Raw genomic sequence first — 19,020 nt, forward strand, 5'->3', positions numbered from 1 at the left:
TAATATACATATGGTACAATATAACGTACAACAAAGATATTTAATAATAGTACTGCGCGTGTTTCCTGACAATAAAAACTTTTTGAGGAAAAGCTGAATCGCTATCTGGATAGGTCGGCTCATGGTTGTGATCGCAGGTTATTTTTACAGTTTTTCCGTAAGTAATGAGCTTCGACCTGCACTTGAACTTCGTATATTGCGAACACCGCCACATTGTTTTCCCTTCGAGTTTTTTGTTAATGACGTAATCGTTATTGTACAGGATGATTTTCGGATGTTTTTTCCCGGGTACTACGAGGATCGTCCCTAAAATATTGTTCTCAGTTTGTCGTTAGTTTTCTGGAAAGGAAAGGGAGGTTGAAAGAGTAGCGGTGGATTTTAATAATAAACAAAAAATATATATACAAGTGTAGTAGTCAATGGAAACAATTAAATACAAACTGTGCCTGATTGTACCGATTTGTGACGCTACATATACTTTATTTGCTTATGTATGTGCTATAACCCGGTCGGACTCTAAACTTAAACATAACACAATATGAATAGGAAAAAAATATTAAACAGCAATTTTAATTGGCGCAGTCCTAAATTATTAAACATTTTATTATAATTTTTGAAAAACGTGCGAATAATTTGATAAGAGTCCAAAAATATTTGGATAAAAACTTTCCGATAATGACTTTTATTTGAAGATTTTCAGTTTTGGCTCTTTTTGTTTACAACTTTCAGTTTCCTTTTTGGAAATTCTTTGAAATAAACAAATTTTTATTAGATGATGTGGTGGTTCCATAACTATTCAATATTTGGTCCCTTTATTATTGCAAAAACGGATTTACTTTAAGACTTACATACATTTGATTTAAATGTTCCATTTGAAATAATAGTTATGGGATAATATTGTATGAAAGAATTTTTCCTGTATCTCAGAGAAGAAGAAAATACGCTTTGGTCGGATGTCCTGGACTTTAAATATTGGTTTGCTCGTATTTGGCAAGCCGTTAGAACTAGTTAGACTTATTGAAAAAGTTGATTTTGCCCATTTAGGGGGTGGTGTATGTACCTTTTAATCAGTGAGTGCTGGGATTTAAACAAAGTACCCCGAATAATTGATACATGTGTAACATATATTGAATATTTCTATTGGAGAACCTATGAAGATAAATTAGGAAATAGAAACATATGGCGAAGGGTTGAGTTAAATGTCACCAAAATAAAGAAAAAATATGAAAATATATTAAACTAATATTTTGCACTACAAATAGTTCACATATAGTTCTAGTAAAACTTAAATACATGTATTCTATGATAGGAACTTGAAATTAAACGAAATTCACACACAATTTATAATTACAACAGTATTAAATCTATCAATACGTTTTCCATAATATAAAGCGGCAACGTTTTTTTTAACGCTAGACCAAAATCCAGTTAGTAGCATCAGTTTGAGTTATTCACAACTAAACCGCAATTTGATGGAAGCTACGTAATGTATATTCTTTATAACCTAAATTTATATTTATGCATAAATAAACACCAAACTTAAAATAAACATTGTGGATCATTAACCGTATTGCTTAAGCCGGCGAAGCTCCTGAATATCTATTCATTGCGATAGTAACTTTATGGAAAACCATGAAAAGTGGCTACAAAAGCTTTGAGGAAACCCGGAATCTGCTAAAAATGGAAAGAGAGAAAATAACTACTCTTCATACTCGACGAATTTTGGCGTTCGTAATATCGATCATAAACGGAATTGCACTAAAATTTTCTGAATTCGGAATTAAACTCATTGATTTTTTCTCAAAACTTACGTTTGCAGATACTGATTTGCTACAGATTGGCAAAATGATGTGTACAAGGTTTCCGGAAGTAACGTTCAAATAATTTAAGGGCTGATTCAACATGAAAAAAAAGAAAATATTTTAAAAAATCTTGCTTCGTTTTGCTTCGTCGCATTCCCTAATTTGAAATACATTCTAATCGTTTTTTTATTAATTAATTTACTAATTAGTTAAATATTTAAAAGTTTTACTAACCGGTAAAGTTATTAATAAAAAACTGTATAGAATTTCTTCCAATTCAACTGGAAAAACCCGAATACTCGATATAGTTATATACCAAGAACAGCAGACGAAGCCCAAAGCTAAGCGAAGAAAATACCTCGCTGACTTCGCGTTAAAACCCGCTTGTTATATTGTAAAAGCACTCATAATTATTCCAGTCTCTGTAACCGGTTAGTCCAAATAAAACTTTATTACGCTTTTTGTGTTAATAAATGTTTTTAATAGCGCTCTCCCAAAATTTGTTTGGCAAAACTATCAACCAGGTCAACAAAATCGGTCATATTTAAGATATTTATAAAAAATCTTTTTTTAAAGTTTGACAACCTGTATCTCGAAAACAATGCATTTTATGAAAAAATTTTCTAATTTTTTTTTAAGTTATTAGAACGATATTTCCGATCACTCTGTTTATTGGGTAAAATTTTATCTAATCGCAAATTGAAATTCCAAGCAACTGATTAGCTGTTTAAGAAGGTTAAGCGAGAAAAAAATATTGGAGAGAAAATTCATTACTTCCTGTATTTTTCCTGTCCCAGAATTTGCCCACAATTCGCCCGGTGTATGCTTAGTTGAGGTTAAAAAGAAAATTTTATTAGCTTCACCCAAAAATGATACCATTTTTATGATTGAGAAGTACTCAAACATTAACAAAAGTTGCCAAATATTAGTCAAAACAAGTCCAGTACTATCAGAATAATTTCTAACAGAAGCCGCGATTAACATAATATAATATTAACTTTACATAAAACAGTCGAATTAGCTTCCACAGGATGCACATAATGGGTATAAACAAAAATTAAAACAATACTAAGTATTACATAGGTATACAAGAGGTCAACTGAAAAGCTACTCGACAAAGAGTTTTGTCTTAAAAGTGATGAATGATTCATCGAAGAGGTTTTGATTTCCTATTCATTAATGCATTGGTTTTTTTAAATTTTAACATATGTTTGAATTGTTATATACAGCGCTTCCTTGTAGCTTGTACGAAAATACCTTTCAATTAGCGGTATCATGGATGGATATTATGGTTTTTTGGTAAATAGTTTTGTAAGAAAAAGTGCCCAGGTCGGTGAATAGATTGTAACCTTAGCTTTTTTTGCATGGGAACCGAATACCACCAGGTACATTGTTAAAACGAACTTGTAAATGTCATTTGCCAAATGGCTTCGTATTTTCTAAATGAAATGAACTTTCAAAACTGAAGCGCCAATGAATAAGGAATAGAAAGTCGAGTCTACTATCTTCGGCCAACCATCCAGAATTTTTCGATAGGTTACTCTTTATCTGCCACTCAGAAGTCTGAGACGGCACAGATTGCACGCACACGTACACAGCATAACTTAGCTCAAGGACTTTCTGATTAGAGTCACAGTTTGAGGAACTGCAGAGCTTTTATTGGGATAAGTCGGCGGATGATTATGGTTAGAGGTGACCTTAACGGTACGACCGAACGAGATAATCCGAGATTTGCACTTTAACTTAGTGTACTGCGAACATAACCACATGGTCCTTCCTTCCATCTTCCTGTTTATAAGGTAGTCGTTATTGTCTACGATAATTTTTGGGTTCTTCTTGCCGGCAACTACAAAGATCATACCTAAAAGTTGACTACGGTATAACAAACTGAGCACCAAATAAATTAATAATATTTATGGTTTTAGGCAAAGAAAATTTCAAAAAAAAAATCAGATAATATTTTATTTTAATTGTACAATGATAACAATAGTTAACAATTATTTTCTGCGGTATTTGTTTGATCTCACTAAAGTCACCGACTGTACGAGACAGCTTTCATTGATTATCGGAGAGGCCGGTGGGTGGTTGTGAAAATGGTTTATGTTTACGATCCGTCCATACGTTGCCAAAGTGGCCTTACATTTGGTTTTAAAATAATATGTGCATCTCCAGCTAGTTCTTGTACCCAGTTTGGTGTTGATCGTAAACTCGTTATTATCCACAATTATTTTTGGATTTTTGATACCTGCTCGAACGTGTATTATCCCTAGAATAATTGTTCATAATCAGCGCCATTTTTTTGGAAGAACATAAAAAACAATAAAGTAAATTTAATACTTACAGAGATTTTAGGATGACAAATTGTATACTGCAAGTATATATTGACTTCCTGAATTATTATCGTTTTAATGTTCAATTAACAAAAACTGATACGGTCATAAATTATTCTTTATACTATTATAAATCGTAAACAAGGATTCGCCCGATTTTAATAAAAGCCTTTTACTATACTTCCATAGTAAAAATAAAATATTTTCACTTTTTTTAACAAATGAGTTACTGCTTAAGCTGCCCATGAATGTACGACATCAACTGAGTAGTTCAAGTAAAAAAATCTAACGGCCAAATACAAATTTATATTTACTTTCTTTTCATATAAAAGGTTTAACATGTCAGAAATTATGCCGAAAAATTATATTACATTAAAACGTTTATTAAAATGGTCTCATGCAAATACCATGCAACAAAATGAAGTAAAATTCACTTTTTCGTAATTTCAAAAATAATCTATCTGCAATATTGCAAATCCCAAACAATCAGTTGTAGGAAAATATATTTGCAAAATTTAGGAAATGGTCACACTATAACTACAATTAATAGAATGGCAACAACATTTGTAGTACAATGTTTAAGTTGGAGCCAAGTTGTTAATTTATCATATTAACTCAGTTTTTTGAAATTCCGAATATAAAGCTATAAATTCCGAGTTACAAGTTTAGTTCTAAACTCTAAAATTTCAAAGCATATTTGCAGGATTGCTAGGGATGACATATTTTTCACATATTGCGTTGTGTTATCCGAATCAAAAAATTTTTTCATAAAACATATACCTAGATCAGAGCGTTTCTTTTTACATGCTGGCGAACACTCGAGATCAATTTTTTCAAATTCATGTTTAGCGTAAATCCACAACACATTCATATTAAAACGACATTTATTTCGTTAGCAAACATGCGAACCGTTTGAAAGGGAACATCAGTAATTAAGATTTTTTCAATTGAATATTATGTATTCAACTGTTTTTATCACATTTTTGTTGCCGCTAACCAACGAAATGAAGGGGTACCAACCCCTATATCTCTGTATACCTAAAGAAAAATTTGTGTGAAAATAGTAAAAATATGACATCTTTGATAGTTCGATTACGACCCGGTTGGGGCGCTGGTCGTAAAGTCAACAGTGTCATTCATTGACATTTGACAGGCACACCTTGTACATTTATCGCCTAAATTCAAAATGGTTTTTGGCGATTATTTTATTGTGAAATATATAAAGAAGTCGCAATGGAATGTAAAGTTAGTTTCTCCAAAACTTCAAATTTAAGGGAGAATGTACAAAGAAAGAGGTAAATACTTAATAACTTCTTGACCTGCTACTAGAGTTTTTGACACACGGTGAGTGGACTTTCTCATTCTCAGGATAAATTATAAGTATGCATAGTTATACATTGTCATTATTCATTCGTATTCTGCATCGGGAGACACAAGATGTTACCCCCTTACTTTTTATGTTGCTTGAGTTTTAAACATATTTATTTGATTAATTAGTGAGGAGTACATAAATCCCATGTTTTAACATATTTAGGTTGATAAAACTACTTCAGGCTTAATCAGACCTTTAGACCTTTAGACAGGCCTTTTAGACAGACCACCACCTAACTTGATGTATTTGGGTATACCTTAAAACGCATAGCCTTAATGTGATTCGACAAATGCAAATTTTTACCAAAATCTATTCAATATTTTTACGAAAATGATTCACTCGTTTGGCGTAAAAATGCTGCCCCTTTATCAAATAAATCTATTTCAACGAAGCAACAATGTTCTTTGAGACAATTCGTAAAAACACTCCTTTCGGCAATTACTCACAATTATTTTCTCGGAGATGCAAAATACATGTAAGTTATCACAAACCGAACTCTGACCAAATAAATTACATTAAGTTCATCCATAAATTAATTTATCTTTCCACAATTCCACGACGTGTGACTTCAAACCGTCAATATTTACGGGACACGGGAAATGATTATGTGCTCCTTTCATTTTTACGAGGGAACCATAAGAACATAATCGGGCTTTGCATTTCGTTCGGCACTTCCAGGCGCATTTCCAATATATCCTATCCAATCCTTTAGAATTGATATTATATATATAGTTTTCCAGGTAGATATGGGGGGTTCTCTTGTCCGTGAGATAATAGATCACTGCCGAACCTAAAACACATTTTGTTAGCAAAAATAATAATTGGGTCATATATCTTACTATACAGGGTTTATTCACTCTATAGGCAAAGTATAACGTTTTTAAAAAGTTCTCCCATTTTGATGCGTAAAGTCTGATTATGGTAACTTTAAAATTTCTTTGTGCTAAAAGTTTTATTAAAGCATGTTTGGATAATGAAATAAGTGTTTATGAATGAAATATAAACCCTAAGAATTTTCAAATAATTTTAAAAATGTAGAAAGGTAATTTAAGTTTAATTCCTCCAATATATATTAAATATTTAAGATATGTAACCGAAATTTACAGTAAAATGTCGAGCCTATTTTATATCTCAATTATAAAATGTTTTCCATCTTATACAGGCGAAATTGTGGTTTTTGGTGTTATCTAAACTAATGCTGTATTCCATCTAGTCGGCTACGGTGTTTGAAAATGACAAATTTATATGGTCAGTTTGGTCTGATTTTGCTGTATAATCTGATTATTGGATGATATAATCTGTAAATATATTGTAATATGTAAATATTTTATGACCTATTGATCACTTTATCTTTTCTTGAAAATATTTTCGTATTAACTGGTGTGAATGGAAGCGTTTTGTAACCTGTCTTTCAATCTGATCTGTTTTCAAAATGCCACCATAAAAATTGCCGAACTTCGAGACGATAATGCGGCCGAACAACATCTAGCTCATGCCACATTGTTGTTCAATTTTTTTAAAAAATATAATACTCTTACAGTGAAATGAAATGAAATAAAAACTGACAGTCTAAATGACATGTTCAAATAAAACTTTTTTTAGCCGATATTGTGCCAAAAACCATAAATTCGCGTATTCTACGAAAATGCGAGTTAGCTCTCTTAAACCATTCGTTAAGTAATTTGGATACGCTATATAAAATGACAGTTACATACTGCAAATTTCTTGGCCAAACTCAAATTATTAAAATTTATTGAAACGCGCATTTATTTTTTTCCTAGTATCCAAAAATGCTAGAATATAAAGTAACCATTATAAAACTTCATATAACCAGAAAGCAAATCTTTTAGAAAACTTTTTATTTTGGCCATAATATTCCATGCCGTATAGAGTGAATAACTGTATACTTTCGCAGTTTCAGCATTCGTGCTCTGTGCTCACTCAACTTGAAATTAAGGCAAATTAAGGGCTGGTATTATGAATTGTTTTAAAATTTGACGGTTCCCTTTGTTTGAGTGTACGAAGATAATAATATACCAATTGCCTTCTAGAATAGTTGAAGATTCAAAAAATATTCTATACAGTTTCTAGCGTTCTAAAATCACAAATTTAGATACACTGCATAGAACTGATAATAATAAATAAACTACTGTTCCAAAGTGAAAACGAACTTATTGAAAACCTAATATGAATAACCAAAACAAATCTTTTAATTGTTTCAATTGTTCCTTTATACCCAGAGCCAATCCATACAGAATTTTGTACCCTAAAATTTACTTTAAAGTCTGTAAAACCGTAGTATCATCCCTCTGTCACACGGAACTAAGAAAATGTTTAAATTTATTTTTCTGAAGTAGCTGTCAATAAAATATTAAAACCTTAAGTTAATTCAAATGTAATAAATTTTATCGACAAAACTATTCTTCTACAAGAACTATTTAATTTGTAAACTATGAATAAGCAATTATCGTATCCAGTGGGCCTAGGACCTAGGTAAAAGGTATTCATTCATCGATATCTGATGAGCATATTATAATATATGTAAATTTAGCAACAGCCATTTTCTGTTGGTACTATTGTATAACCTAAATTTACTACTTAGCGAAGCTGCCCAACGCCACCTAACACCGTATTTGTGAATTTATTTGGGGGTAAATTAAAATTTTATTTCAGATATAAGATATTTGGTTTTTTCAAATTTTGGAGAGATAATAAACGCGACGAAGCTATTTTTATAGCTTTTTATTTCGAAGTTGTCTTCTTTGAAAAATGATATGTGTATAGCAAAATACTTAATGGAGCCAACTTAATTTGAATGGTCCGGTTATTTGTTGCAATAAAATAAATGTACAACAAATGATTACATTTACATTTTAATCCATTGGTGTTGTTAAAAATTAAAAAAATTACTTTAGGTCACGCTATTTATGACACAATAAAAGTGGTAATTTCCTTGCATTTTAAAAGACAAAATGCTTCCGATGACAGTGTTAAGAAATCTAAGTTAAATTGGTAAATTGTACATAACTATATATGTACCTCAAAAACTCAGAACTGGAAGTCTATTTCTATTATTATATTCTATTATAACGAATTGAAAATATTATTGAATCAAAGATTTTAAGACCAACTTGTCACAGAGCTGCCCACAAACTGGGATTTAAAACTTACAAAGTAAGCTTAAGCAAGAAGAAGTCGTTACTGCCTTAATCGTTTATGCCTTAGTAATTGTAAAAGTCGTCATAAGAAACTGTTATGATTGGGGGCCCACGTCAGCAAGTGGAACAGCGAAGTTACACTTTTGTGGAAGGTATTATGAATCCTGATAAATACATTGATGGACATCAAAATAACTTAATACAGAAGAGAAAAAAGATGGTGCCGTTTGTCATACGTCTGGAAAAACAACTGCATGTTTAAAAACAATATTCTAGTTTTAAAATGAACGTCGAGTAGTCCAGATCTATGAACGATTGAAAGTTTGTAGTATAAGAACCGTTCTAGAATTGCTAACCGTATCAAAGCAGTAATTTTGTTTCATAGATTTTTTTTAATCGACAGTTTTTTGGAGTTGAAAGGTATTTTTTTCTGTTACAATAAAATGTAGTATGTTACGCCAATTTTGAATAAAACTATTGTATGTTAATTTTTTTATACATATTTTTTTAAATCATAATTTTGTTAATCGGGTGCCAGTTCGGTGACTTCTAATGTGATTGAATTTGACACGTGCTGACTAGGTTCCTATGGTGTTATAAAAAATCATAAATGGGTACTTATAAGAAAAAACAGCTGAAGCAATAAAAATATATTTAATTTGTAAACAACAACCGCTTCTCAATATTCGGTAATGCTGAAGAAACGAGAACTTAGACCTGTGTAATCTATAGTAGGTGGTTGGTGGTTGTGTCTGTCCCTTAGTCGAATTACTGAACCGACAGTGGTCAACCGTGCTTTGCACCTTGTAGTCATTCTCATTGCGCATTCCCAATAAGTTCGGTTCAACATTTTACTGTTAATGCGGAATATATTTCCCTTTAATATGATCTGCGGCGTCCTAGAACCCAACTTGAAATGAACTAATCCTAAAATTTAATAATCCATCACTAACTAAATCATCAGATATCAACGGATATGGAGAACAGTAAAGGAAAAATAATAACGTGCAAAATTCAGTTGGATGTTAATCACTTTATATTTAATTACAAACAATATGTGTGTTCAACATTTCAAAATAGTAAAATATCGCGAACTGAGTCCCTCGTAGCTAATAAATGGGGGTTGATGATTGTGTTCACCTTTATATCTGATAACTGAACCTACGGTGGTCAATCTTGCCTTGCACTTGGTTTTCCTTGAATTACATCCCCAATAGTTTCGATTTCCGTGCTTGTGATGGGTGTAGAAAATGTTACCCCTCAAAATAAGTAGCGGTCTTTTAGAACCAGGTTTAAAGTGGACCAACCCTAAAAATCATCCATGAAAAGTAGAAAACTTCGCTTTTAAATTGGATAACGTCATAAGCAGGTAAAAGCAGCTTGCTGAAAGTTAAAAAATGTTTCCATCCTCAGCACCTATCATGATTGTTCCAGTCGTACGGGAGACTCCGTTTCTTACAGGATGGGTCTCTTTAAAAGCCCAATTCTAAAAGTATATATTTGAGTAAAAGAAAGCAGTCAAATACGTTATTCAGTATTATTGTTTCCAATTTTTGGGATTCTCCCCGTAGGCATTGTCATTTGACAGAATGCGATAGTCAATTTGTGATCAGCAAGGCAAGGTGCTGTTAAATGAATTATTATATAATGCCCCAAAAAGACAATTGTTAACGTTAAGAGGTCAACTAGGAGAGTTACAAATAGGCTAGAGAACAATATAGTATTGATGATTTGACTGAAAACAAAGTCAAGAGACAAAAATAAAGATACCTATCAAATAATGCTCACATGGCATAGAAGAAATTATAATTATAATTTTAAACACCCTAATCTATAATAATATGTAATTTATAAAAAAAATACCAATTACAGTCTGTAACTGCCACACTGCCACGAAATATTTGTATTACTCTATGTATAATTTTTCTTCCAGATGAAATTAAATCGATTATTCCAGAAATGTCTTGTCTGTGCATGTGTTAACTAAAGACTAATGGCCATTCGAAGATGTTAAAATTTTGACAACGGTAATCCATTTGGGGAGGAAGGAGATTTTCGTGATTGCGAAGAAGCTTTAACCTAATCACAGATTCCATGGTTCTGAGCGTTGATCTTCCTAATAGAGACGCAGTCCTGGTGAGTCCAGTATTCTGCCAGATTGTTTTATGATTTTCTAGGGCATGACTTAAAGTAATAGCAACAATTTTCACAATAATTTCGAAGAAAAATATCCATTACTAGGATTTTTTTTAATTAATGATGTCACACTCAACCAGACGTTGTATTAAGTATTACAAATTACAAATTGTGTTCATATATGGTGAAATATCGATAACTGAGTCCATGGTAATTGATATAAGGTGGGGCGTGGTTATGAACGTCCTTTAATTTAATTTCGGATCCGAAAGTCACTAGTCTGCTCTTACAGTTGCTTTTCTTCTTCATAATGCAATCCCAGTACGTGCCATTGACACTTTTATACTTAATGCGGAATATGTTTCCCTTGACGATAAGTTGCGGTTTTTTGGAACCGGCTCTGAAGTGAACCAATCCTGAAATTGAAAAAATAAACGAACGTTCTGAAGGTCAATATATTTCTACTTAACTTCATAACTACGCAAAAAGTTAATCTAAACCATCAAAAATCCTAATATTCTTTATTATCTTAAGGATAACCCCAGTTTCATCACTGTGTTTCTATTATCAAATAATTGGTTTTTGGGAAATAAAGACACCAAAACGAAACATAAATTCGTTTATTAAATACATATTTCGTTAATTACATTAATTATTTGCCATAAAATAAGGAATATTTTATATTTCCCAATTATGCATTTTATTTGACTAGGTTATAATCTAACAAAATGCGAATACAGGTTTGTTCATACCAACAGTATCTGATGGGTTTTAACGTAGGTCCACGTTATTTGCTGCGCTGATTCTTGTTCGATTGAGTGGACTGTATTTTTCGATAACTTTATTTTTAACTTTTACAACTACAAAAAAGTGGAAAAAACATAGGAAAATGAATAACGAAGCTTAACGTTTGCTAGCACGGGTTGTAATGCCGAGACCCAGCGTCCCGCGGTCTATCTAAGTGTCGGCAGCGCCGATCCCTTTTTTTGCAGGCAACCTTTTTTTACGGTGCTCGCGATGTCGCCGTTGCTGGGCAGTTTTGAAGATTGACCTTCCCGCCGGCTTTGAAATGTCCAGCGGATTTCAAAACGCAGAAGTATTGATCTCGTCTACGGGTAACGGGCATATCTTGCTGATTGACCGCTTGGCTATCCCATTCCTTGTGCGTATGGAGACCACTCGTACCAAGTTGTCGGTTCCAGGATGGACTGCTACAACGCGACCCATTGACCATTGTAACGGCGGCAGATTTCCGTCCTTGAGTAGGACTAACACATCCACTTTGATGTTTTCGCATTTGTCATTTTCCACGCTGCTGCAAAGTATAGAGGTAGGAATGACTCCAAAGCTTAAAAAATTTTGAACCAATTGCTGCAACTAATGGAAATTTTTCAAACGATTGCTGGGAATTTCGGTTACGTCATGTTGAGGTGTGGGTAACAAATTTCCACCTATTAATAGGTGTCCTGGCGTCAGAGATTGTAGGTCCGTGGGATCACTTGATAAGGGAAGGAGAGGTCTCGAATTTAAGATAGCTTCAATTTGTACAACGACTGTATATAGTGCGTAATTTAACTTTGTTTCACCAAATACCTTTTGTAAATGATTCTTAAATGACTTTATAGCTGATTCCCAAATTCCACCGTGATGCGGAGATCTCGCGGGTATAAAATGCCAAGTAATACGATTTTCCAAGAAATAATTACTTTGAGTTTCATTGTTAGCAGTTTTAGCAACGCTTTCGTAGAATTTGTGAAAAATGTTATTCGTACCCCCAAAGTTTTTAGCGTTATCGCTGTAAAGATGCTTTGGAAGTCCCCGACGGGCTACGAAACGCTTAAACGCGTCCATAAAGGCTTCAGAAGTAAGATCTGTAATTATCTCTATGTGAACCGCTTTTGATGACAAACAAACAAACACCGTTAAGTAAGTTTTGATCAAAATTTTTGTTCGTGTTTTGGATGCCTTAGTAAAATAAGGTCCAGCTAGATCAATTCCGGTGAATGTAAATGGTCTAGAGGGAGTAACGCGAGGTTGAGGCAATGAACCCATTTGTTGACTTATATTAAAGGGTTTTACACGAAAGCATACCATACATTTTCTCAAAACGCTGCGGATCTGGTTTTTTGCGTTCAGCGGCCAGAAATCCTCTCTTATTTGCGCGAGAATAAATTGGGTACCAGCGCGTAAGTATTTTCTCTGATAATGTTCAATTAAAAGCCTAGTGAAATGATGTTTGCTGGGCAAAACAATTGGATGCTTATGATTAAAAGCAAGATGAGAATTTTTCAAACGTCCTCCTACGCGCAGTAAACCAATTTCGTCGATAAATGGACTTAAAGCAAGCAACTTGTTGCCTTTTGGAATGTTTTGATTTGAATTTACACATTTAATTTCCGTCTGAAAAACTTGATGCTGAATATTGATACACAATTTGGTAATTGCATTGTCAAGCTCACATTGAAGCAGTGTATTAAATCGCCTTGAATTTTTGTGCCTTAAATTGTAGCCAAATCGCAATACATATGCGGTGATACGAATCAATTTTCGATAAGTTGAGAAACGTTCTATTAAGCCAAGATTATTTAATAAAGTAAAAGATAAAATGATGTTTTCTTTTCGCGCCTCAGGTAAGTCGGGCATATTAATAATTTGCGTTTTAGGCCAGGAGCTTTCTTCCTCGATAAGAAAGGTAGGACCTTGAAACCATTTTTGGCAATTCTTTAATTCCGATGGGTTTAAACCACGTGAAATAATATCAGCTGGGTTATTTTCCGATTCAATGTGTTTCCACGATGAATTTTCACTTAATATTTGTATTTCCGAAACCCGATTCGAAACAAATGTTTTCCACTTGTTCGGTTCCGAATTAATGTACGAAAGTGTTATCATAGAATCCGTCCAACAGGTAACTGAGGAAATTGGGGCTCGTAAAATTCGTACTACTTTCGACATTAACTGGGATAAAAATAATGCGCTTGATAATTCTAGTCTAGGTAGTGTTTGTGTTTTTAAAGGTGCAAGTTTCGATTTTGCACAAATTAAATTTGATTTTCTTTCCCCATAGGAATTTTCGGACAATGCATAGATGCATGCTCCGTACGCGCGCATGGATGAATCGCAGAAAACGTGTAAAGTAATTTTAGTGTAGTCCGGGATAAAAATTTTGCGATCAATCTTTATGTCATTCAACGAGTGCAAGTTTTCCAAAAAATGTGACCAATTTTCTTTTATGTCTCGCGGTACTTCGGAATCCCAATCTGCTTGGATTTGCCAAAGTTGCTGTAGAATTAATTTTGCCTTCACCACACACGGGTTAATGACGCCTAAAGGATCGAATAATTGTGCAACACCGGAAAGTATACTTCGCTTTGTAATTAGATCAGCTTTAATAGATAAATTAAAAGCATAACAAAGCGTATCACTAATCGGATCCCAAATAACCCCTAGAGTTTTGGTCTCCTCGCTGCTCCTTACGTAAAATTCTGAATTTGTGTTAAAATTATCATTTTCTAGAACACTTAGATCATTCGATCTCCACTTACGTAAATTAAAACCTGATTTTAACAAGGTAGCCGAAACATTTTGCTTTAGTTTTATCGCGTCAGAAGCATTTTCTGCGCCCGAAATAAGATCGTCAATATAAAAATCTTCTATTATGATTTTTCGGATTTCTGGATCTGTTGAATTTCTCCCGATTTCATTAAGTGTACGCGTTGCTAAAAAACTTGAACTTTTTAGTCCATATGTAACCGTATTTAAATTAAAATGAGCTATTTCGTGCGAGGGATCCTCGCGCCAAATAATTCTTTTCAAGGGCCTATGAATTTTGTTTACTAAAACCATCCGATACATTTTCTCGATGTCTGCCGTAAGAGCTACCTTGTGAGTACGCATTCGGACAATAATATCAAATAAATCACTCTGCACCTTCGGACCTAATTTCATTACTTCGTTTAAACTTAAGCCTGTTGAGGTAACGCAGGAGGCATCGAAAACTACGCGAGCGCGGGTGGTGCAACTTTGATCCTTAAAAACTACATGATGCGGAATAAAATATGATAAGGCGGGTTCATTTATTTCCCTTTCATTTAAGCGAGTCATGTGACCCATTTTTTCATACTCCTGTAAAAAGGAAATATACTGAGCCTTTGTGTCGGGTGTCCTGGCTAGCCGCTTTTCAAGAAAATGTAAACGTTTAATCGCTATCGGCAGTGATTGACCTAATTCGACATAAGAATCTTTCAGTGGTAATTTTACCTCGTATTGTGCATTCGAATTGACTCGCGTATTTTCACTTCAATTTTGAATGTGGATTATCGACGTTTTCCAGTTGCCAAAACTTTTCAATTTGTCGACTTAACTTGTCAACATTAAGAAAACATTTACTATCCGATTTATTGTCAAAGCCGTTACATTGCATTGGACCAGCTAACACCCATCCAAGTTTTGTATTTTGCAATACGGGATTTTTCTTTCCCAGTTTCATTTGACCACAATTTAAAATGTCAAAAAATATAGTTGCGCCGAGTAAAACATCAATGCCTTGCGAAATGTTAAAGCAATCATCAGCTAAATGTAAATGGCTTGGAATAATTAGTCTGGTAACATCGAAAGAATATTGTGGCAATTCAGATGTTATCTGGTCGACAACTAGAAGTGGCAACGATGCCTGGTATTTATTGTCAGTAGAAATTAACTGCGTATCCACTTGAAAACAGATGCTGGAGGGTGATCCGTTTATACCTGAAATTGACAAGTCCAAACGTTTCCCTGGTAACTTAAGTCGCTCAAAAAATTCTTTAGTACAAAAGTTAGATTGACTCCCTGAATCTAATAGCGCCCGACAGGAAATAAACCGTTTTGTCTTCGCTTATATTATCGATTTGTGGTTCGTTGTTTTTGACATTTTCATTTATTTTGATTTCGAGTTTAAAGTCAGGATCATGCAACATGGTGTAATGGCGTTTATTGCAAATTTGACATGTTTTTCCCTTGCAATCATCCGCTTTGTGGCCGATTTGCAAGCAGTTTGTGCATATTTGAGCCCTTTTTAATTCGCTTAACCTCTTTTTAATTGACATGGCAAGCAATTTGCGACACCTATATGTGACATGCGTGTCCTGTTTACAAAAAGAGCATCTGAATTTAAATTTGGATTGGTTTGAATGATTTTCGTTATTAGTTACAACGTGAGAATGCGTTTTGTCCTTGCTAGCAGATTTATTGTCTATTGTTTCTAATAATTGACATTTATTTTTAAGAAAATTCAATAAATCTTCTAGTTTCGGGCTTGTTATCTTGGTAGTGGAAGCTTCCCACTCTTTGCGAGTTTGATTATCTAATTTGCTTATTGTAACGAATATTATTGGAGTGTCCCAATGATTTACCGGTTCATTTAAATTTGGTAGCGCGCGAGTATTTCGCTGAATCGTATCGATTAACTTACGTGTTGCTACGTGCGACTCCCTAGGCACCGGAGCTAAATCGAAAAGATTTTTCATATGATTATGAATTAACATTTTTTTGTTTTCAAAACGCTCTTTTAAAAGTTCAATCGCGAAGTCATAATTAGTTTCGCTTAGCTCTAATGAGTGTAAGAGTTGCGCTGCCTCACCTTTCAAATATGACTGCAAATAGTAGAATTTTTGAACATTTGACAGGTCGATTCTGTTATGTATGACTGACTCATATATTTTGAAAAATGGTATCCAACACTCGTAAGAACCCGAAAAAAATGGAACATTCATTGTTGGTAAATTTGGAAGTACATTATTAGAATTGCTTGCTTGTTAAATTGGACTTTCGGTTTGTCTGCTTGCCATCGCAAGCTTTTCTAGTGACTCTGTCATTGTATAAGCTACCCTGAAATAGTTTTCTTCAAATACATCGCGTTCGTTGACTTGGGAAGCATCTAGTATTTCTAATTCGGACAAAGATGTTTCTTGTTGCTCAAATTGGGAAATTCGCGACTCGAATTTTGTTAGCCTAGCTTTGAGAATACCCCTTTTATTTATGAGAGATTTCGCGTTTACTGATTCGATAGCTTCCGTCATTTTTCTCGAAGTTTAATACTGCGCACGTACAAATCCGAATGACAAACTAGGAAAAACTAACTAATAAATTGAAGATATCCGAGAGTAAAATGGAATTTTTGGAAAATGGAATGGACCTACTTGCTCTTTGTCGACACCTGCCGTCTGCTGGTTGCCAACCGCTGTACTCGCTTCAATTCTATTCGACGTCCTTTCGCAGGAACCTTTAATGGTTGTCTTCTCCACTCGCTGGGACTAGAAGACTTCTAAACGATATTTCAATCCGGTTCGTAGGACCAAAAACGGTGGGTTTTAACGTAGGTCCACGTTATTTGCTGCGCTGATTCTTGTTCGATTGAGTGGACTGTATTTTTCGATAACTTTATTTTTAACTTTTACAACTTAACAAACTTTTACAACTAACAAAAAAGAGGGAAAAAACATAGGAAAATGAATAACGAAGCTTAACGTTTGCTAGCACGGGTTGTAATGCCGAGACCCAGCGTCCCGCGGTCTATCTTAAGTGTCGGCAGCGCCGATCCCCTTTTTTGCAGGCAACCTTTTTTTACGGTGCTCGCGATGTTGCTGTTGCTGGGCAGTTTTGAAGATTGACCAGTATCCGTAAGTTATTAAATTTTTCTTTCTTGATAAGGTTGTAGAATTATAGGTTTTCAAATTTTAAAAAAATTATCACTTAAATAATCTAGTCTAATAATATGCCAATATTTTAAGTTATTTTTGTAAACAAATATACGCAAATTAGACGCTAAGGCATAATGATACTGATACTTTTAGAAATATAACAAAGTAGTGTCGCTACTAATATTCGTATAAATAATGTTCTGCTTTTTATATATTTCGTATTTCACAACCTTTCAGTTGGTCAACTCTCTCCTAATTAACTTTATAGTAACAAGTTGGTTGCTGCTCCTTAGAATTTCTCCTCCGCCAATGTTGTGCCTCGCCAATGGTTTTAGCTTCTGTGGGATCACGTTACCACCTTACCACCTTACCACTTTACCACTTACTAACCAAACTTACCTTAGAGAAGTGTTTGTGTTGTAAAGTTTACCTACCATTTTTATCTTTCCGTCGGGATCGCGATGTAAAGGATATAGATATAGGTTTTACAGTTTCAGTTTGTAGAATTCTACCTACAAGCTTTGATGGATATCCATTCAGCTGGTAATCGTCCTTGATATATTCAATTACGACGGTAGTCTGCTCTGAACTACATAACAGAGCGTGTGGTATATTGAAGTCACAATGCTGTTATCGCCTCTGTAGAAGAGTAATGGGCCATTTTCTTGTTTCTCCATGGTCGATTTAACGGAAGGTTGAAGATTGTTGGTATTTAAAATCACGAGGTTCGTGAAGAATTCGCAATACTTAGTCGAAATAATTAGAAACCGGTACACTCAACCAAACTAATTTATTATTTGATATTTTTTGGTACATAAGACGACTTCTTTAGTTTTCTAGTCAGTTGAAGTAAAAATATGTCATTATAAAATGGACTGCTGGAACAACCGAACGTAAAAACATGTACGATGTAGAAAAGAAGCGGACCGTCGAGACTAGATCACAATAACTTTTCACCCTTAACTAGGACAGGTAATGGTTTCATTCAACCACTTTTCGCAATTTGCATGATAATCACTGTTGTCTACTTACCCACTATTATACCTGCCGACGAAACTTAGTTTAAATTAACATTACCAAACTATCATTATCGTATTCAAATTGTCTCAAGTCTCCATTGACACGATGTTTTAATTTCCGCGAAAGAAAAAAAATTCACAGCAGGAAACACAAATGTTCATTAATGGTTCCGAGAGAATCTCAATTTATTGGTAGGATTAGACCATATTATACATGAAAACATTATTCGAGTGAAAACACTTAGAATATGTATTACTGAAAACTAAGAAATCGTTTATTTTGTACTTTAACCGTGAACAGGCTGCTTTTCAAACCAGAATACGAAAACAATGGCGGTGCGTGATTGTGAGATTCTCTAATAGTAATCTCTGATCCAAATGTTGTTAATGCTGCTCTGCAATAAGATTTCTTCTTGGAACAGCAGCTCCAAAACGTTTTGTTGTCCGATTTTCTTTTAATCCCAAAAATATAGTTTCTGAGTATGAGTTGCGGGTTCTTGTTTGCCGATTTGAAATAAACCATTTC

The 19,020-nt window shown here is 33.9% G+C and overlaps 1 protein-coding gene across 29 annotated transcripts in view; it reads right to left on the bottom strand.

Annotated features, from left to right (window-relative positions):
- LOC132701449 (modifier of mdg4-like) overlaps window positions 1-19,020 on the bottom strand; it is a 131,526-nt gene that overhangs the window by 35,047 nt on the left and 77,459 nt on the right. The window contains exon 4 of one of the 29 annotated variants that reach the window (XM_060669357.1): window positions 26-306. The exons of 24 other annotated variants lie outside the window; for them this stretch is intronic. In XM_060669357.1, the coding sequence (XP_060525340.1) occupies window positions 41-306 (266 nt within the window). In that variant the 3' untranslated portion in view covers window positions 26-40. Of the gene's footprint in view, window positions 1-25; window positions 307-3,391; window positions 3,664-9,264; window positions 9,590-10,945; window positions 11,215-18,683; window position 19,020 lie in introns of those variants that run through there. 4 more of the 29 variants (XM_060669369.1, XM_060669378.1, XM_060669374.1 and 1 more) reach the window with 4 other exon arrangements.

The sequence above is a fragment of the Cylas formicarius genome, unplaced genomic scaffold (genome assembly GCF_029955315.1).
Source record: "Cylas formicarius isolate icCylForm1 unplaced genomic scaffold, icCylForm1.1 PGA_scaffold_4__25_contigs__length_36172078, whole genome shotgun sequence".
NCBI classification, from domain to species: domain Eukaryota; kingdom Metazoa; phylum Arthropoda; class Insecta; order Coleoptera; family Brentidae; genus Cylas; species Cylas formicarius.